This window comes from Talpa europaea (genome assembly GCF_964194135.1).
Source record: "Talpa europaea genome assembly, chromosome: 2".
In the NCBI taxonomy this organism is placed as follows: Eukaryota; Metazoa; Chordata; class Mammalia; order Eulipotyphla; family Talpidae; genus Talpa; species Talpa europaea.
In genome coordinates this window covers 116,226,414-116,244,209 of record NC_140068.1, presented here as the reverse complement: position 1 = coordinate 116,244,209, position 17,796 = coordinate 116,226,414, and the positions used below count along the sequence as shown (strand labels likewise).

At 46.2% G+C, this 17,796-nt stretch overlaps 1 protein-coding gene across 1 annotated transcript in view; it reads left to right on the top strand.

The window, feature by feature from the left end:
- Nucleotides 1-17,796, top strand: part of LOC311188280 (saoe class I histocompatibility antigen, A alpha chain-like) — a gene marked incomplete at both ends in the record, with an annotated part of 244,470 nt that overhangs the window by 128,585 nt on the left and 98,089 nt on the right. Inside the window, 3 exons of the mRNA XM_084259418.1 lie at nucleotides 6,759-7,034; nucleotides 7,442-7,561; nucleotides 7,967-7,999. Of these exons, the coding sequence (XP_084115544.1) occupies nucleotides 6,759-7,034; nucleotides 7,442-7,561; nucleotides 7,967-7,999 (429 nt within the window). The remainder of the gene's footprint in view (nucleotides 1-6,758; nucleotides 7,035-7,441; nucleotides 7,562-7,966; nucleotides 8,000-17,796) is intronic.

Here is a 17,796-nt window from a genome sequence, read left to right as displayed (position 1 = left end):
TTGACCCAATTTGTTTTTTAAAAGGAAAACAATTTTATCAGCTGTCTTAGCAGTCCTTTTAGGACAAAGACTTTAATATTTTAGAATCTTTGAATCAAGGAAGTTGTCATAGTATTAACAAGCTTACAGATTTTTTATAAAATAGTTACTCAGTGATAAGGATTTTTAAGAATAGAGCTGTTCTTTGATGAGGCTCAGCAATGCTGGCACTAAAATTTTAGATTACATAAACAGTCCTTAATTTGTCATCAAAAATTAGTGAGAGCAATTTAAGAATACTTGAGTCCTTATTAAAGATGAAAATTAAAGTTTGGTTTTACGTAAGTATGCTACTGATAGTAAACTTAAATATTTCCACAGCAAGTCATTTGAGCACATAACTTTTTTTTTCAGATAACTCTCTCAGACCTTTAGCACTTTTTTTTGTCTTCCTATTTTTATGCCATTTCTTTTTAAAGCTGGCCATTTTATTTTGACACCAATGTTTCCCAATACCTTCACCATATCCATTTCAAATACATTCCTTAACACAATTCACTTTATTTAAATTTACAGTTATGACATCCTAGTTTTTAAATTTTAGATTGTAAGACATTGTAAGAGCTGCTATGCTATCATTCCTTTGCACTGGATAACTCATACATAAACACATTTTAATTGGTTTAATTTTTTAAGTGAGATGACATTAAATTTTAGTTTGCTTATAATAAGCAAAAAGTATACCGGGAAGCTCAATGATTTTAGAGAAAGTGATTTTAATTATTTAACAAATTCTCATTGTTACACTTAGGAAAACCTTAGTTTTATTTATTTATTTTTTAAGATTTTATTTATTTATTTATACAAGCACTGGGTACAGTCAGAAGCGCAGGAGGGTGAGAGGATTCACCAGAGCCACAGCGGGGAACAGAACAGGCAGGCAGACGAAATACACTGCTGAGGGGAGCAGCGGACACGGCAGGAGAGGTCTGTGGCACCATGTGGGACCCTCGCCAGTGACTGGGGATCGAACAGGCACTGCAGAGGCTGCGGGCAGCTTCCCAGCCCAGCGCTCAACCACTGTGCCACCAGGGGAGGCCCGATTCTCATTTTAAAACTTTGACCATGTGTATTAGTTTTAAGAAGTAGTTATTCTATCTGTGAAAACACGGATATGCTTTTACTGATTAAGTTTACAAGCTGCTTTTACTAATTCCTTTAGACAATACATGTCTCAAATTTTTATTTTTATTTTTTTTTTATTTTTTTAAGATTTATTTATTTATACAAGCACTGGGTACAGTCAGAAGTGCCGGAGGGTGAGAGAATTCACCAGAGAGTCAGAGCAGGGAGCAGAACAGGCAGACTGACAAAATACACTGCTGAGGGGAACAGTGGGCGCGCAGGAGAGGTCTGCGCGCCATGTGGGACCCTCGCCGGTGGCCGGGGATTGAACCGGCACTGCAGAGGCTGCCGGCAGCTTCGCAGCCCAGCACTCAACCACTGCACCACCAGCGGAGGCCCTCAAATTTATATTTTTAAGAGTGACTTTTTGACTTAAACTTCTTTTTATGCACCATGAGGTGTACAAGGAGAAGAGACACATTAAGATCTTATTTTGTAGTTTGCTTGTTCCTGGACTCTCATAAGAAATCTAAGGTTTGAAATTCAACACACGAGAGTTATATTTTCATTTTATAGTTTTTGTCAGGTTGATTAGTTTTAACTTAAACTTTCGCAGACCCAATAAGCAATTTATAAGTTTTTCTCAACCATTAAGTGTCCTGTATAGTTTATTAGCAAGCCCAAAGTAACTTACTAATTTTTACCTTAAACAATCAGATTTTAAGATTAGGAAAACACAGGGAAATAGAATTTTGTACCCATAGAGCAGACCAGAACAGTATTTCATGGTGGACAAAAGAAGGGTCCAGTTCCTCCCCAGAGGGAAGGCAGCAGAGACCTGCCAGTGATTCTAGCACTGGGGCCCAGTGCTTGCAGAGACCAGAGGCAGTCCTCCACCAGGAAGTGCAGTGGATTTTTTCTAATTTTGGTGAAAGACCCTGAAGCCAGACACTATACTGAGCAGTGGTTTGTATTTTTTTTTTAAGATTAATTTTGTTTATTTATGCATACAAGAGCTGTGGTACAGGCCAGAGTTGGCGGGGAGGGTGGAGTGAGAGGATTCAACAGAGACAGAGTGGGGAGCAGAACAGGTGGTTTGACTGAAATATACTGCTGAGGGGAGCAGGGGGCGAGACAGGATAGGTCTGATGCAAGATGTGGGTCAGCTCCCTGCCCAGGGATTGAACTTGTGCTGCAGTGGCTGCTAATAGATTCAGAGTGCTGAGACTTAAACCCTTGCACCATCTAGGGGGGCCCCAGTGGTTGGACACCAACTGTACTGTTTTGATAAGGACTTTCCAATCCCATGTAGTCATTTCATACCCATTTCTACAGCTTCAAATTTTTTTTTTTTTTTTTTTGTAAATGAACTTGAATACTATTGTCAGAAATAGTTTTTCTAAATTCTTTAAAAACAGCAAATGGCAAAGTTTCATGTTAGGGACACTGGCCTCCTCCTCAAATACTATTTCTCCCTTGGATTGTCATGCTTCATGAAACATACTTCTATGATGGGCTCAAAATGTGCTAGAGACAGCGGAGGAGGGAGGAGAGGAGAAGGACACATTGGGGCAGGAAGCCCTGGGCCTTCTGGGTGTCAGATCTTTTCTCCCCTTGAGCGGGTCTCAGTGCTGATCCCAGAGACTCCACGCGGGAAGGGGAGATACTGTCCCGGTCCCTCCGATTGCCTCAGCCACTGCCCTGCCTTTCCCAGGCTTCCAGGTCTAACTCCCTCCTTTTGGGTGCTGAGAACTGTGTTGTTTAAGGATTAGAAGTAATTTATGGAGCTGGTGCTTGGTTACTTTGTATCCTCCCACTTTTAAAAGACTCTAATTGTAATTTATGCTATTTGTCTTCACTTGTAAGTGCTTTCCCCAGAATTTAAAAGCAAAAGCAAAACTCAATGACACAAGCAGAGAAAAGGAAAAAGCTTCCAGGTGAAATACCTAACTTGGCCTCCCCGCAGGCTTGCAAGACCCACCCTTTGCTGCCTGTGCTCCTCACCGGAATGAAGTCTGATGTCCTTCCATTGTGATGGGCTTCCTTTTGTGGGAGTCAAGCTTGGAGAGTTTGGTCCCAGTTCCCACACCGGGTTCCTCACACAGGGCACCAATTGTCTGGTTATGACATGTGGCGGCAGGATGAAAAAAGATTATTCAGAGTCCATGTGCAGAACAATGAGAAGCCTAGAGGAACCACACCACGAAGGGGCAGCCCAGGTCCAAGGGCAGTCTCATTTTTATTTAGCATCAGACAGAAAATAAAAAAGACCAACGCAGCAGCAGGCACACGGAGAATGCACACCAGCTGGCCGAGCCAAGGTGGGGAAATAGGGAGAAACAAGGAAAGTCTTAGTGTTTATGCTGCTCTCACCATCACACCTGTTGCTGTTTCTGCACATGCTGTTTCCAGCACGTATAGACGCTCACACCAGGACTTTTGCCCCAAGAGGTTCCTTATCTCAGACTTTTCCTTTTTATGCACACTGACAGCACAGAATTGTCAAAGCAAAGAGCACTTTTGCGGCATTCCCAAGCACTGTTTCCCAAGAAAAATATTTTTTTTTCTCTTTTTTTAAGATTTATTTATTTATTTATACAAGAACTGGGGTACAGGCCAGATGCGCAGGAGGGCGAGAGGATTCACCAGAGACAGAGCAGAGAACAGAACAGGCAGACTGATGAAATATGCTGCTGAAGGGAGCAGCAGGCGCAACAGAAGAGGTCTGCTGCACCATGTGGGACCCTCACTGGCTGGCCGGGATTGAACTGGCACTGCAGAGGCTGTGAACAGCTTCACAGCATGACGCTTAACTGCATGCGACGCCTGGGAGGCCCAAGAAAAATATTTGTATGAGATGAATTAGGCTCTTTTTATTTGTGGCCAATACCAATCTTACCTGAAGGGATGAATGACCAAAACTAAGATTATTTAAATTTGGTTAATTAGCAGACACTTTCCTCAAAATGAATGTCTGTTTCTTTAAGAAAATCAACAATTGACAAATGACAGTAATTGTGCATGATAAAATAAAAGCTCTCAGAGAAAACCAGAATTATGAAAAATTCAGTGCCATCATTACTCAGCAATTTACAGTATTAATTTTTCTTTGGATCCATGATTAAAAAATAAAATATGTTTTTGATAATTCAATTCCAGTGTAATTTACACTAAAGATCTATGTAACTTAATGAAACAATGTATCACCTTAGAAAATCATACATTAGCACAAGTTCCAACCAAATATGCAAGAGAGGGCTATGGAAATGTAAAAGAATAGGAAATATTCCATGATATTATTTCAGGTTTCACTTTGCAAATAACCTTCAAGAAACTACCACCTATATAGTTTTTTTTTTAAAAAGATTTATTTATTCATGCAAGAACTGGGGTAACAGGCCAGAGTGTGGGTGGTGAGAAGATTCACCAGAGACAGTGGGGAGCAGAATAGGCAGATGTACTGAAATACACCACTGAGGGGAGCAGAGGGCAAGTCAGGAGAGGTCTGCTGCACCATGTGCGTATCTCCATGACTGCGGATAGCTTCAAAGTTTGTGTGTCAACCCCTTGTGCCACCAGGGAGGCCCCACTTGTATAGTTTTAATTCAGTATCAATATTCACAATTGTCTGAAAACATTACTAGTTTCTTCATTCCTCCAGGCTACTGATTCTCCCAGCCCAAATCCACTCCTCCCCAAGGTGAGGAGAAGAATTTTGAAACCCCCCTTTCTGTGGATGTCCCACTGTTACAGCATCATGTCTCCCTCTCACAGGCTCTGTGGGGTGGTGCAGCTTTGATGACCCCACACTCACCCCCATTCTCTCCCCATTTCCTGGGGGTGTCCAGGTGCACACTCAGCATCATCCTGCTCCAGTTACAAAGTCTCCAAGGACCCACCTGGACTCCTTCTCCCCAGACCTCTGGATGGGGGTGTGATGCCCCTCACCCTCCTGCTGCTGCTCTGGGGGCCCCTGGCCCTGATGGAGACCCGGGCGGGTGAGTGCGTGTCCAGCTGGACACTGTTGCCCCAGGAGGGAGGAGCCAGGAGCCCCCTGCGGGTGCAGGACCCCAGGAAAGGCTCATCTCCCCCCAACTTCTGTACCCATTCAGGCCCCTTGGTTTCTGGCCCCTTCTGTCCCTCCCGCCTCCCCAGAGTGCTCTGGTCCCCTGAGTCTGGGCCCTTCTTGGCCCACCCCCCTTTTCACTCTCACGGCCCCGCCCCTTTCTCCCCTCCAGGCCCATCTCCCTGGGCCCCTGGCCCGCCTGAGAGGAGGGTCAGCCCGGGTCTCCCCTCCCGCCCCCAGGCTCCCACTCCCTGAGGCTTTTCTACACAGCTATGTCCCGGCCCGGCCTCGGGGAACCCCGCTTCATCGCCGTGGGCTACGTGGACGACACGCAATTCTCGGGGTTCGACAGCGACTCTCCGGGCCAGAGTGTGGAGCCGCGGGCGCCCTGGGCGGGGCAGGTGGAGCAGGAGGACCTGGACGAGGAGACTCAGAACCAAAGGGACAACGCGCAGTGGTTCAAAGCGCTCCTGAGGGACCTGCGCGGCCGCTACAACCAGAGCGAGGACGGTGAGCTTCGCGGAGTGGGGCCAGGGTCAGGTCACCCCCCATTCCCATCATGAGGCCGGGGTGTCCCGGGTCTCAGGGTCCACTGACCCCTCGAGGCTGGTGGATCTGCCAGGCCATTCCACCGGGAAGGGGCTGTCCTGCCGGCCCTTTCATTTTCAGTTTAGGTTTATAAAGGGTGAGAGGGCGGGGTGACCGTGGGGTAACCTTGGGGCTCACCACAGCGGTGGGTCTCAGGGTCTCACACCCTCCAGAGGATGTTTGGCTGTGAAGTGGGGCCAGACGGGAGCCTCCTCCGCGGGTATGACCAGTTCGCCTACGACGGCGCGAATTTCATCTCCCTGAGTGAGGACCTGCGCTCCTGGACCCCCGCGGACTCGGGGGCTCAGATCATCCAACGCGAGTGGGAGGCGGCTGAGAGAGCCGAGTGCATCAGGCACAGTGTGCAGAGCAGGTGCTTCCCGTGGCTCCGCAGACTCCTGGAGATGGGGAAGGAGGTGCTGCAGCGCACAGGTAAGAAGGACCACAAGGCCTCAGACCTCCCCTCTCCTGGCCCCCACAGGGAAATGGAATCATGGGCAGAACAGCAGCTGCTTTCTGGGCAAAGAGGGAGAGTCCCCCTGGGTGTCATGTTCTGTGCTAGAGAGAGACTCGCCCAGAAGACACCACTTTTCTGGACAGTTAAGGAATCCAGTCTCTCCTGAGGGAGGGGAGGCTGTCCTGAAATAACTCTTCCCTGGATCCTTTTGACCCTGCAGCCATCCTGGGAACCATGAGTTTCTCTATAAAGGGCTTGCTTTTGGTCTGAGAACATTTTTGGATCTGACTCCTGCCTTTCTGTTTCATTCACCCTCCAACCAGGTCAGGAGCAAAAGTCTGTGTTCTCCTTAGGGACCTGCATCCTCCTACCCTGGGCTCTCACCTGATTATCCCAGATTCCCCAGACCAGGCTGGTTTCTGGGTTTTGTGCTTCCTCCCTCCAAACCAATTGTCATGTTCCTTCTGAGGATGGTCAGTGAGGCTGCTTCAGTGTCCAGGAAGGAAAAACCCAAAGTGTGATTTTTTTTATCCTTCTCCTCAGATCCCCCAAAGACACAGGTGTCCCGCCACCTCACCTTTGACCGTGAGGTCACCCTGAGGTGCTGGGCCCTGGGTTTTTACCCTGCAGACATCACCCTGACCTGGCAGGGACATGAGGAGGAACTGACCCAGGACACGGAGTTGGTGGAGACCAGGCCTGGAGGGGACGGAACCTTCCAGAAGTGGGTGGCTGTGGTGGTGCCTTCTGGAAAGGAACAGAGATACACGTGCCATGTGCAGCATGAGGGGCTGCTGGAGCCCCAAGTCCTGAGATGGGGTAAGGATAGAGACGAGGGCTCTGAGCTTCTTTTTTTTTTTTTTTTTAAGATTTATTTATTTATACAAGAATTGGGGTATAAGTCAGAGGTGCGGGAGGGTGAGAGAATTCACCAGAGACAGAGTCGGGAGCAGAACAGTCAGACAAGCGAAAACACTGCTGAGGGGAGCAGCAGATGAGATAGGAGAGGTCTGCCACACCAGGTGGGTTTTTCTCTGGCCAGCCGGGAATCAAATCCATGCCGCAGAGGCTGTGGACAGCTCCACAGCACTGCGTTCAACCCATTCTGCCACCAGGGAGGCCCTGAGCTTCCGCTTGGAGGAATCAGGATCCCTTCTGGAGACCTTCAGAGAGTCAGGATGAGGCCTGGAGCTCAGGGTCTCACCTTCCCTTCATTTCCCTTCCAGTGCCTCCTCCTCAGTCCTCCATCTCCACCGCGGGCATCATTGCTGGCCTGGTTCTCCTTGGAGCTGTGCTCACTGGAGCTGCGGTGGCTGCAGCTGTGATGTGGAGGAAGAAGCGCTCAGGTAAGGAAAGGAGTGGGGGATCTTGTCCACTGGGGGCTTTTATGTCCCAGGTAGATCTTGCCCTACCTTGTTAGTGGGAAGTACCATCCACTCATGTGTTGCCAGGTCTGGAGCTGATTGCTAACACTCAGGTTTTTGTAAAGCACTTTTGGTAAAAACGAATCACCAATTATTCACCTTATAACTGTGGTGATGGGGATCTGCTTCCCAGTAAATGCCATTGTGGAGGGACCCTGCTGAGGAAAGACTCCAATTCCCTTTCATATCCATTCTTCATATATCCCAGTCCTGACCTGGGTCTTCAGTCACAGTTCTAGAAACTTCCCTGTGGTCCAGGCTTGGGGATTCCTTTAGGACTCCATGGGCTGACTCCTCCCTTGTCTCACATGATGTTTCTTCCCACAGGGGGACAAGGAGGAAGCTACACTCAGGCTGCAGGTAAGTGTGGATCAGGGGCTGGATCCCTGAGCCCCTGGGGACAGTGTAGAGGGAACTCTAGGGAGAGTCACCCTCATCATTTCCTGTGAGTGTCTCATCTCTTAGCTCTGACTAGGTTCTCTTTTGTGCTTCCTCAGCATAAACAGTCCCCAGGACTCTGGGATCTCTCATCCCCTAGGACACACCAGAGGGGATCTGTGAGTGGGACATTCTGAGGATGTAGTGGACTATTGAGAATGTTATCATGTTGTAGGATTTCTCTCACACCCATTTTGTAACTTTAGGATCCTCTGGTTTCTTTAATTTTATTTGCTTTCTAGCTGTCAGTGATTGATATAAATTTTTTAAATTAAATCTATTCATTGTTAATCTTTGTATAATATTTGATTTCTCTCTCAGGTGTAGTCCTTGTAGTTCTGTCACCACCAGAGCATCCATGATCCAGCCCCTTGTGCTCTTCCCTCCCTTTTTGGAACCATCTCTCTCCCTTTCCCCTGCTGTATGTCTCCGATCTATGATCAGGTTGCAAGTTTTGTCTTTATTCTGACCCTCTGTTTGGTTTCATATGTACCATATATAAGGGCAACCATCTGATATTTATTTTTTTCCTTTTGACTTATCAAGCTTAGTATCCCTTCCTACCCCATCCATATTTCCCAAATGGCCTAAGTTTATGTTTTTGATCACTGAGTACTTTCCACTGTATATATGTACCACACCTTCTTGATCCGTTCATGATCCCCTGATTTAGAACACAGTAACAAACCACTTCATGTCTGTGAGAATGCCCTATATCAGAAAGACATATTAACAAATGCTAGCAAGAACATTGAGAATAGGGAATAGTCCTACATTGCTTTTGAGAATGTAGACTGCTTGTTGTTTTTTTTTTTAAGATTTATTTATTTTTTTATATGCAAGAACTGGGGTACAGGTCAGAGGCACTGGAGGGTGAGAGGATTCACCAGAGGCAGAGCAGGGACCAGAACAGGTAGACGGACTGAAAGCACTGCTGAGGGGAGCAAGGGACAAAACAGAAGAAGTCTGCTGCACCATGTGGGAATCTCCCTGGCTGGCTGGGAATTAAGACCATGCTGCAGAGGCTTTGGACAGCTTCACAACGCTGTGCTCAACCTACTGCACTGCCAGGGAGGTCACTGGCTCGGTTTTGATGAAAACTGTATCAAAGTTTCTGCAAATAGCAAAAGCTCCCCTGACTAAAAAGAAGGAGAATGGAGGCATCACACTGCAGGACTTCAAACTAGACTACAGAGCCATAATAATTAAAACAGTGTGGTACTGGAACAAAAGCAGACACACAGACCAATGGCATTGAATAGAAAACCCAGAAATAAGCCCACATATTTATGGACAACTAATCTTTGACAAAGGATAAAGTATATGCAATGGAACAAGGACAGTTTGTTCAATAAATGATGCTGGGAAAACTGAACTGCTACATGCAAAAAAATGAAGCTAGACTAATTCCTCACACCATGCACAAAAACAAACGCAAAATGGATAAAATAATTCAACATAAGACCTTAAACCACAAAATAGATAGAAGAAAATATAGGCAAAACACTACATGACATATATCTCAGTAACATCTTTAAAGATACATCTCCCAAAGCAAAGAAAGTGAAGGAGAAGATAAACAGCTGGGATTACATCAAACTAAAACTTTTGTACAGCAGAGGAGACATTAACCAAAACAAAGAGATACCTTTCTGATTGGGAGAAAATTTTTGCACACAATGCAACTGATAAGCGACTGATCACAAAGATCTACAAAGAGTTCACATGACTCAACAAAAGTAAATAATCCAGTCAAAAAATGGACAGGAGAGCAAAAAAGACTACTCCAAAGAGGAAATGCAAATGGTATATGAAAGTATATGAAAAACAAGTATATGAAAAAATGTTCAACATCACTTAAATCCGGGAAATGCATATCAAAACCACAATGAGATACCAAATTACACCAGTGAGAATGGCACATATTAAAAAAGAACATGAAACTGGGCCTCCCTGGTGGAGCAGCAGTTGAGCACTGGCCTGAAAAGCTGCCCGCAGCCTCTGCAGCACCGGTTTGATTTCCAGTGGCCGGCAAGGGTCCCACATGGCACGCAGACCTCTCCTGCCGTGCCCGCTGCTCCCTTCAGCAGTATATTTCATCAGTCCACCTGTTCTGCTCCCTGCTCTGGCTCTAGTGAATTCTCTCACTCTCCCATGCTTCTGACTATACCCAGTGCTCGAATAAATAAATAAATAAATAAATAAATAGATAAATAAATAAATAAATAAATCTTAAAAAAAAAAAGCATGGAATGCAAATGTTGCCAAGGTTTTGGAGAAAAAGGAACTCTGGTCCTCTGCTGGTGGGAATACAAACTAGTGCAACCATTATAGAAAACTGTGTGGAGTTCCCTCAAACTACCAAAAATGGATCTACCTTATGATCCAGCAATTCCATTCCTAGGAATGTACTCAAAAGATACAAAAGCATTAATTCAAAAGGATACCTGCCCCTCCTATGTTTATTGCAGCACTATTTATGATAGGTAATATGTGGAAACAACCCAAATGCTCAAATATAGATGACTGGGTTAAGAGGATGTGTTATATATACACAATGAAATACTATTCGGCAATCAAAAAAGATAATCTCATGCCATTCTCAACATGGATGGAGCTAGAAGGGATTATGTTCAGTGAAATAAGCCAGAGAGATGAAGAAAAATATCAGGTGGTTTCACTTATAGGAGGAATATAATGGAATCAAATAAGGGATCAGGAAAAAAAAAGAGTTATAATAAATAAAAAAAACAAAGTTAGGAGGCAACTATAAATCAGAGACATTTTGCAGGCAGAGGGGAGGTAGAAGGAGTAAAATGGGAGAGAAGAGCACAAGGGACCATCGTGATGGTCCATGGATGAAGTGGTGCTGGGAATTTCATGGGGAATACACCTGAAAGGAGAAAGCATAAAAGCATACATTGCACAAAAATGAACAATGACATTATAGATAAAGATATATAAAACAGTTTTGAGGTTTCTTAGAACATTAAAAGTGTATCTGCCATAGGGCCCAGCTGTCCCCTCTCCTAGGTATGTACCCACAAAACACACATACACTACTATGAAGGGCACCTTGCACACCCATGATCACTGCAGCACTATTTACAATAGCCAAGCTATGGAAACAACCAAAATGCCCCAAAACAGATGAGAAATCAAGAAGTGGTATATAGATAATAGAATACTACTTATCAGAAAAACATAAATACATGCTATCTGGGGCAATGTGGATGGATCATACTAATTGAAATAAGTCCAAAGGAGAAAGACCAATATGTCACTTATATATGGTATAAGAAATCTAACAAAGAAATCTATATTAAGGCAAACTTAAAAACTAATCCTTGAACTCCCCAGGCTGCGCCTATTGCTGACCAGAACTGCAGACCAGCCCATCTTCCTGGCCCAGCAGTGCTGGATGGTGGACTGACCCTCTCTAGTTTGGCAACAGACTCATTTGATGACAAAGCCTGACTCCAGCTGAATGAGTCCCCCATTGTGTCTTGTTGCACCTGCACCACCACTGGACCCCCAGCCTCTCCTTTATGCTAGAGCTAAGATGGATCTTGTACTCGATGCTGCAGATAATTTTTTTTAATATTATTTCTATATCCAACCACTGGGCCAGAGTATGACATCTTCCAACAAACTGTCATTTTCCTGGTTATAAGAAATCTTGCTGCTTTTATCCTGTATTTCCTCTTTGCAACAATGAGCTATTATTTTGTCTATAGTCATTTCCTAATGAACCACCCACGGTATTCATAGAATCAAGTCTACTGAGAAATCATGTTTACTGTATGTCATTACCATGGATTAAGTATTTCCACCATTTCACTGCTTCTGTGGAGCTGAGAGGATGCAGCAAATTACATGACACCATAGGAGTGTTTCAAACAGCTGGATTCAACTCATTGTTCCTGTATGGTCCGTCCTCTTTCTCACCAACCTGCTGATCTATTGGACTCAGAAGAGGCTTTCTTTATAGACTTATAGATAAATGAATCCATGAGCTGCATCCCTGGAAGATCCTTCTTCACTTGCAAGTCACGGTTTTCACCCCATGGATGGCTTTCTTCAGAGTCTACCTTATCATCTCTACCCTTTAATCTTTTCATTACATCAGCTCGTTTATTTAGGTTGTACATCTTGGTCAATATCTGCACAGTTTCAATTTGTAACAGTGATTTCTGTCTCCTCAAATCTTAAGGCCATTTATATGACTCAGCTCACCATACAGACCATCACCTCTTCTCTAACTACAACTGTGGGCAATATTTTACATTGCGGGGTAGAATTGGAGGCTCATTCAAAAACCCTTCCCCCTTTGAAGGGAAGGTGAGAGAAAAAAGCACAGCAGCCAGCAGGAAGTTGTTGTAAAAAATAGAAATTGTTTTTTAAGGTTTATTTTTTATTTATACAATAGCCGGGGAACAGGCCAGAGGTGTGAAGGGTGAGAGGATTTACCAGAGACAGAGCAGGTAGCAGAACAGGCACACAGACCAAAAAACACTGCTGAGGGGAGCAGCAGGTGAGACAGGAAAGGTCTGCCGTGCCGTGGGAGAATCTCCCTGGATTGTTTATTTGATGGGTTAATTGAAAAGATTCTTAAAATTGACAGGATAAAGGGAGGAGCCATAAGGACCAGACCGAATTGCATGCATTTGCTGTGCTGAGTCTGTTCAGGTGGGGGCGGACGAGGCTGTGAGGTGCCCAGTGGGACGGGACTTGTGTCCAGTTGGTGCTCAGTGCGTTGTGGGCTTTAACGTGGTCACTCTTCAGGGTCATGTTCCTGCTCCTTTATCCTTGTCCTTCAGGAGCACCTGTCCCAGCAGGGCCTGTGATTACAGGGACTCAGATACCACCTGGGCCTGTCCTGTGTCCAGGATGTCAGTGGAGGCTGCGTGTGGCTGGATTAGGGTTTGCTACGTTCTTGTTGAGGATTTTTACATCTGTGTTCATCAGGGATATTGGTCTGTAACTTTCTTTTTTTCATGATATCCGCTGCTTTTGGTATCAAGGGAATGTTGGCCTCATGAGATGTGATGGCAGCGTTCCCTCTTCCTCTATTTTTTGAAGAGTTGAGAAGTCAGGTATTAGTTCATCTTTAAAGATTTTATAGAAGTCACTGAAAATGTGTGGTTCTGGGCTTTGTTTTTTGGGAAACTTTTGATTCGTGTTTCAGTGTCTTTGCTTGTAGTTGCTTTGTTCTGAATCTTCCTGACTCAGTCTCAGAAGATTGGATACTTCTAAGAATTTGTCAGTTTCTTCTAGGTTATTTGAGGTTATTCAATTTATTGACATATAGGTAATTAGTATTGTCTTACCATTCTCTCTATTCCTGAAATGTCTGCTGTGACGTCTTCCCTTCATTTCTTAGTCTATTTATTAGATTTTCTCCCCTTTTTTCCTCCTTGAAAGTGTAGCAAAAGATTTGTCTATTTTGTTTATTTTTTTTTCAAGAACCAGTTTTTGGTTTCATTGATTTTTCAATCTGTCTTTGATTTCTGTGTCATTTATTTCTGCTTTATTTTTATTTCCTTCTACTATCTCTTGGTTTCATTGGTTCTTTCTAGTTCTTTTCTTTTCTTTTTTTTTAAGATTTATTTATTCATTTATACAAGCACTGGGTACAGTCAGAAGCGCGGGAGGGTGAGAGAATTCACCAGAGCCAGAGCGGGGAGCAGAGCGGGCAGAAGGACCAAAGTACACTGCTGAGGGGAGCAGCGGGCGGCAGGAGAGGTCTGCGCCCCATGTGGGACCCTCCTCTGGTGGCCGGGGAGCCATGTGGGACCCTCCTCTGGTGGCCGGGGAGCAGCTGGGGATCGAACCGGCTCTGCAGAGGCTGCGGGCAGCTTCGCAACCCAGTGCTCAACCGCTGCGCCACCGGGGAGGCCCCCCTTTCTAGTTCTTTTAGATGCAAGTTTAGATTCTTTTCTTGAACCCTGGCTTGACTGTAGGTGTGGCCTGTATTGCTCTTTATTCCCCTCTTAGTGCTGCTTGTGCTGTGCCCACTGATAGGTTGTTATTTGTCTCAAGGTATTTTTAATTTTCTTCTTTGATTCCCTCCTTAACCCAATTGTCATGTGGTAGTGTGCTCAGTCATTATGAATTCATTGACACTTGTTCTGTGACCTAACAAGTGGTTTATTCTGAAGACTATTCCATGTACACTTGAGAAGACTGTGGAGTGCAGTGCCCTGTAGATAGCTTTTTAGCCCTTGGGGTCTAATGCCACACTTAGAACAACAGTTTCCTTGTTGATTTTCTGTCAGGTGATATGTCTCTGAAGAAAGTAGGGTGTTGAATTCCTTTACCACTATTATGTTGCTGCCAATATCTGTTTTCAGATTTGTTAATAGTTACCTTATATATTTTGCTGCTCCTTTGTTTGGTACATGTATATTGATGAGTGTTTTGTCTTCCTGATGTAGGATTCCTTAATCAGATGATAGGTCATCCCTATCTCTTGTTACATTTTTTAGCTGGAAGTTTATTTTATCTTTTATGGCATTTTGGGGATGCCCCATTTTCTTGCATTTTTTCCAAGAACTTTTTAGATCCTGTCTCCTGGAGACAGCATAAAGTTGGGTTTTGTTTTTTGGTGCAACGAGTCACTCTGTGTCTTTTTCTTTGATGAGTTAAATTCAGCTATATAAAGGGTGATGACATGATGAGTTACTACTGTGCTTTTGTCTTTAGTCAAATCCAGCCAAGAAATGTGTGGTATCTGGAGAGGGTGGTGAGGGCTCCAGGGTCACTGCCTCATAGGTTCCCTGGTCAGTTTGCAGAATGGTGTTGGGCGGGAGGCTCAGACATTAGCCAGGTAGCTGGGATTCAGACTTGGGCACTACCATGACCTCCCCACTCTCCATGTCCTTGTTTCTGAAGGGGAGTGGAGGAGGGGGGTCAGGACAGTATCAATTCCCAATTCACAGAGTGGTGGGGAGACATCTCCGAGGTCAAACAGAGAAAGTAGCTGCTGAGGTCACACAGTCGGCCTTCCATCAGCTCCCCGAGCCACTGCTGTTCCTGTGCCCACATCTGGCTTTCAAGATCAGCTCCCATGTCCTCTTCCTGCTGAATAAGGAACCTCCTGGCTCTGCCCTTGGCTTCTCTGAGGCAGCTACTGCAGCTCTTCTCTCCTCACACACCCCAGGCTGCAGGGCCTCCAGGGTGGGGTCACATGGTTCTTTGTGATCCCAGCACCCAGTGGAGAATGTTCCTGGGCAACAGCATGCATTGGGCTAGGGTACCTCAAATGCGCGCTACAGGTCTGTGTCATCAGAGTCGTCTAGGATGTGTTTAGAGATAAGCCCCAGGCCTGTCCCAGGAGGCAGAGAGTGGGCTCCAGCAGCCCAGGGCTGGGAGTGGAAGGTGGGGGTGGTGCCCATGGGCCCAGGTCCAGGAAACAAGATTGTTGTGGTGATGGAGATGTTCTCAAGGTAGAGTATGGGATGGTTGCCCTGCTCTGTTCTTACCAAAAGGACATGTCAGGTGAGCCTTCAACAAGTAACTCAATGATCTTAAGTTCCATCTCAATAAGTTTGCTTTAAAAGCATTAAAAAATGGGTCTACAGGTTCCCCTGTGTCTGTCCTCCACTGTATCCACATCCAGCGCTTGTGGGGCAAGAAACTGCCTCAGCCAACGAGGAGCTGAGCACAGATGGTTTCACTGCACAGATGCTCTCAAGGAGCCTCCTTTGTGTGGTTCTGAGTCATGTGATGAGATGCTGACATCACGCTGCTTCTGTGATGGAAGAGACTTTTAGGGGCCTTGGGAGGGAGGCAGCTTATTATTCATGTGGGCAGAATAGAAATAATGAGTGTCCAGAAGGTCTTCTGTGTTGGTTTTCATTTTTCCACCAGTTCTGTGATACACAGGAGGGGAGACAGTCCCCCCGTGAGTGTGTCTGACTCCCTGGCTCTTCCTCGTGAGGAGAATGAAGCAGAAGGGACGCGCCACGTCACAGAGTCAGGCTCACAGGGGCTGAGACTTCCCGGCTGGACTCCCCACCTGGTCCCTCTCTGGGGTGACTCCCTGCATGCGGTGGAACCTCAGCTAAGGAGATGTCTGCAGGAACTGAGGGTTTTCTCCAGGAGCCACATGCATGAGCTCTGAGGCAGGTCCTTCCACGCTGATCACGGCCGTTCAGATCCGCCAACATCTCGTCCCCATCGCAGCTAGAGCCTGTGAGTGAGGCCCGTCCTGATGCCTTCCACTCAGAGAATATGCAAGACACCAGATCTTGTTTTAGGTGCAGAGTATGAAGTGATTTCGTACAAACCATTAAAAAATTCAGGCGATAAAGTGATCAGTGGCTGTTTTCTCACAAGAAACACTGGAGGCCAGAAGATCTCACGTGGCAGTCAAGTCTTGACAGCAATGAGCTGTTAGATGAGAATTCCACATCCCCTGAAGTGTCCTTCAAAATACACGTGATTTTAAAAAAAACTATTTCTACTCTTTTCAGATTCCATTTAATTTTGCTGTTCATTTATTTTTCACATTGTCTCCAGAGTGGTGTCTGCAGGGTCATGGCACAGAGGGGGTGTCTGGCAGCCTGGCACTATGAGCAGGGCTGACTCTGACCGCTCCTGCAGGGAATGGAGCCCTGGAGTCCCAGAATCAGCCCCCAGGGCTGGTACCCAGGGCGGCACAGTCCTTGCTCTGCCCTCCTCTTGGCTCCCTGAATCTCCCTGACACCCCAGCATTCGGGAGCTGAGGGGGGAAGTTCTGGATAAGGATGGGGACTCCCTTTACTATCTATCTCCCCAATTTCTCTGCCATCGCCCGCATCAAGACAAGACATGTAAGACCTTTAATGGAAAGGAACTTAAATACAATTAGTGTGCAACAAAGGAAAGGAAAAAATAAAGTTTCCAAATCAAGCACCAAAGTCACCATCCCCTCGTGGGTACATGTTCAGCCAAACAGGGTTGGTCCAAGCAGGGCCTGAATCTTGCCATGAGTCTAAAGCACCTTGTGGGGGGGAACCATAGAAAACTGGTGGATGGGGCTGACAAGTCTGCAAGGAAAAGAGCAAAACCAAGATAGAAGCTGCCATTGTCACCTCCACATGGATTTCTCACCCATGTCTGTGTCACCCAGTCCAAGGCCAAGAAGCAAGAACAACTACTTCACTTCTTTGCCCCATGCGCCTCCCCCAGGTCTCCTTCTGGCTCCATCCTGCTTCCTTCCTCCTCAGCCTCCTCTCCAGCTTCTACTCCCTGTTTAGCTCCACCCTCCTTGGATGAAGCAGGAACCCAGATCCTCCCCTGGGGACCGCCCTGTTACAGTCCTCTCTGTCACCAGCATGCGCGTGTGTGGGGGTGACACCAGCCCTGCAGGGAGGGGCAAGGCCCCAGATGTGCGCAGTTCCCTGGGCAGTTACAGGCCAGCACTGCTGCATCCCCCAGGGGAGACAGATGCTCCAGCCCCGCAGTGAGAGCCCGTGTCAGCCACACAGACTTTCCCCCCACAGTGTCCCCCATGCTGCCCCTTCCCTGCCCGGTCCTCTCTGGCTCCCCCTGCACCCCTTTCCACCTCTGTCCCCTAAAGTCCCCATTTCCATCCTCTGCTCTCTTTTCCAGGAGCCTCCCCATCTTCCTAGCCAGTGCCCTGGGGGCTCTCCTAGGCCCTCCCCTCATCCAAAGGATGGAGAATGTCAGGTGATTCCCAGGAGGAGGGGTTTTCGTCCTTGGAAGCAGAAGCA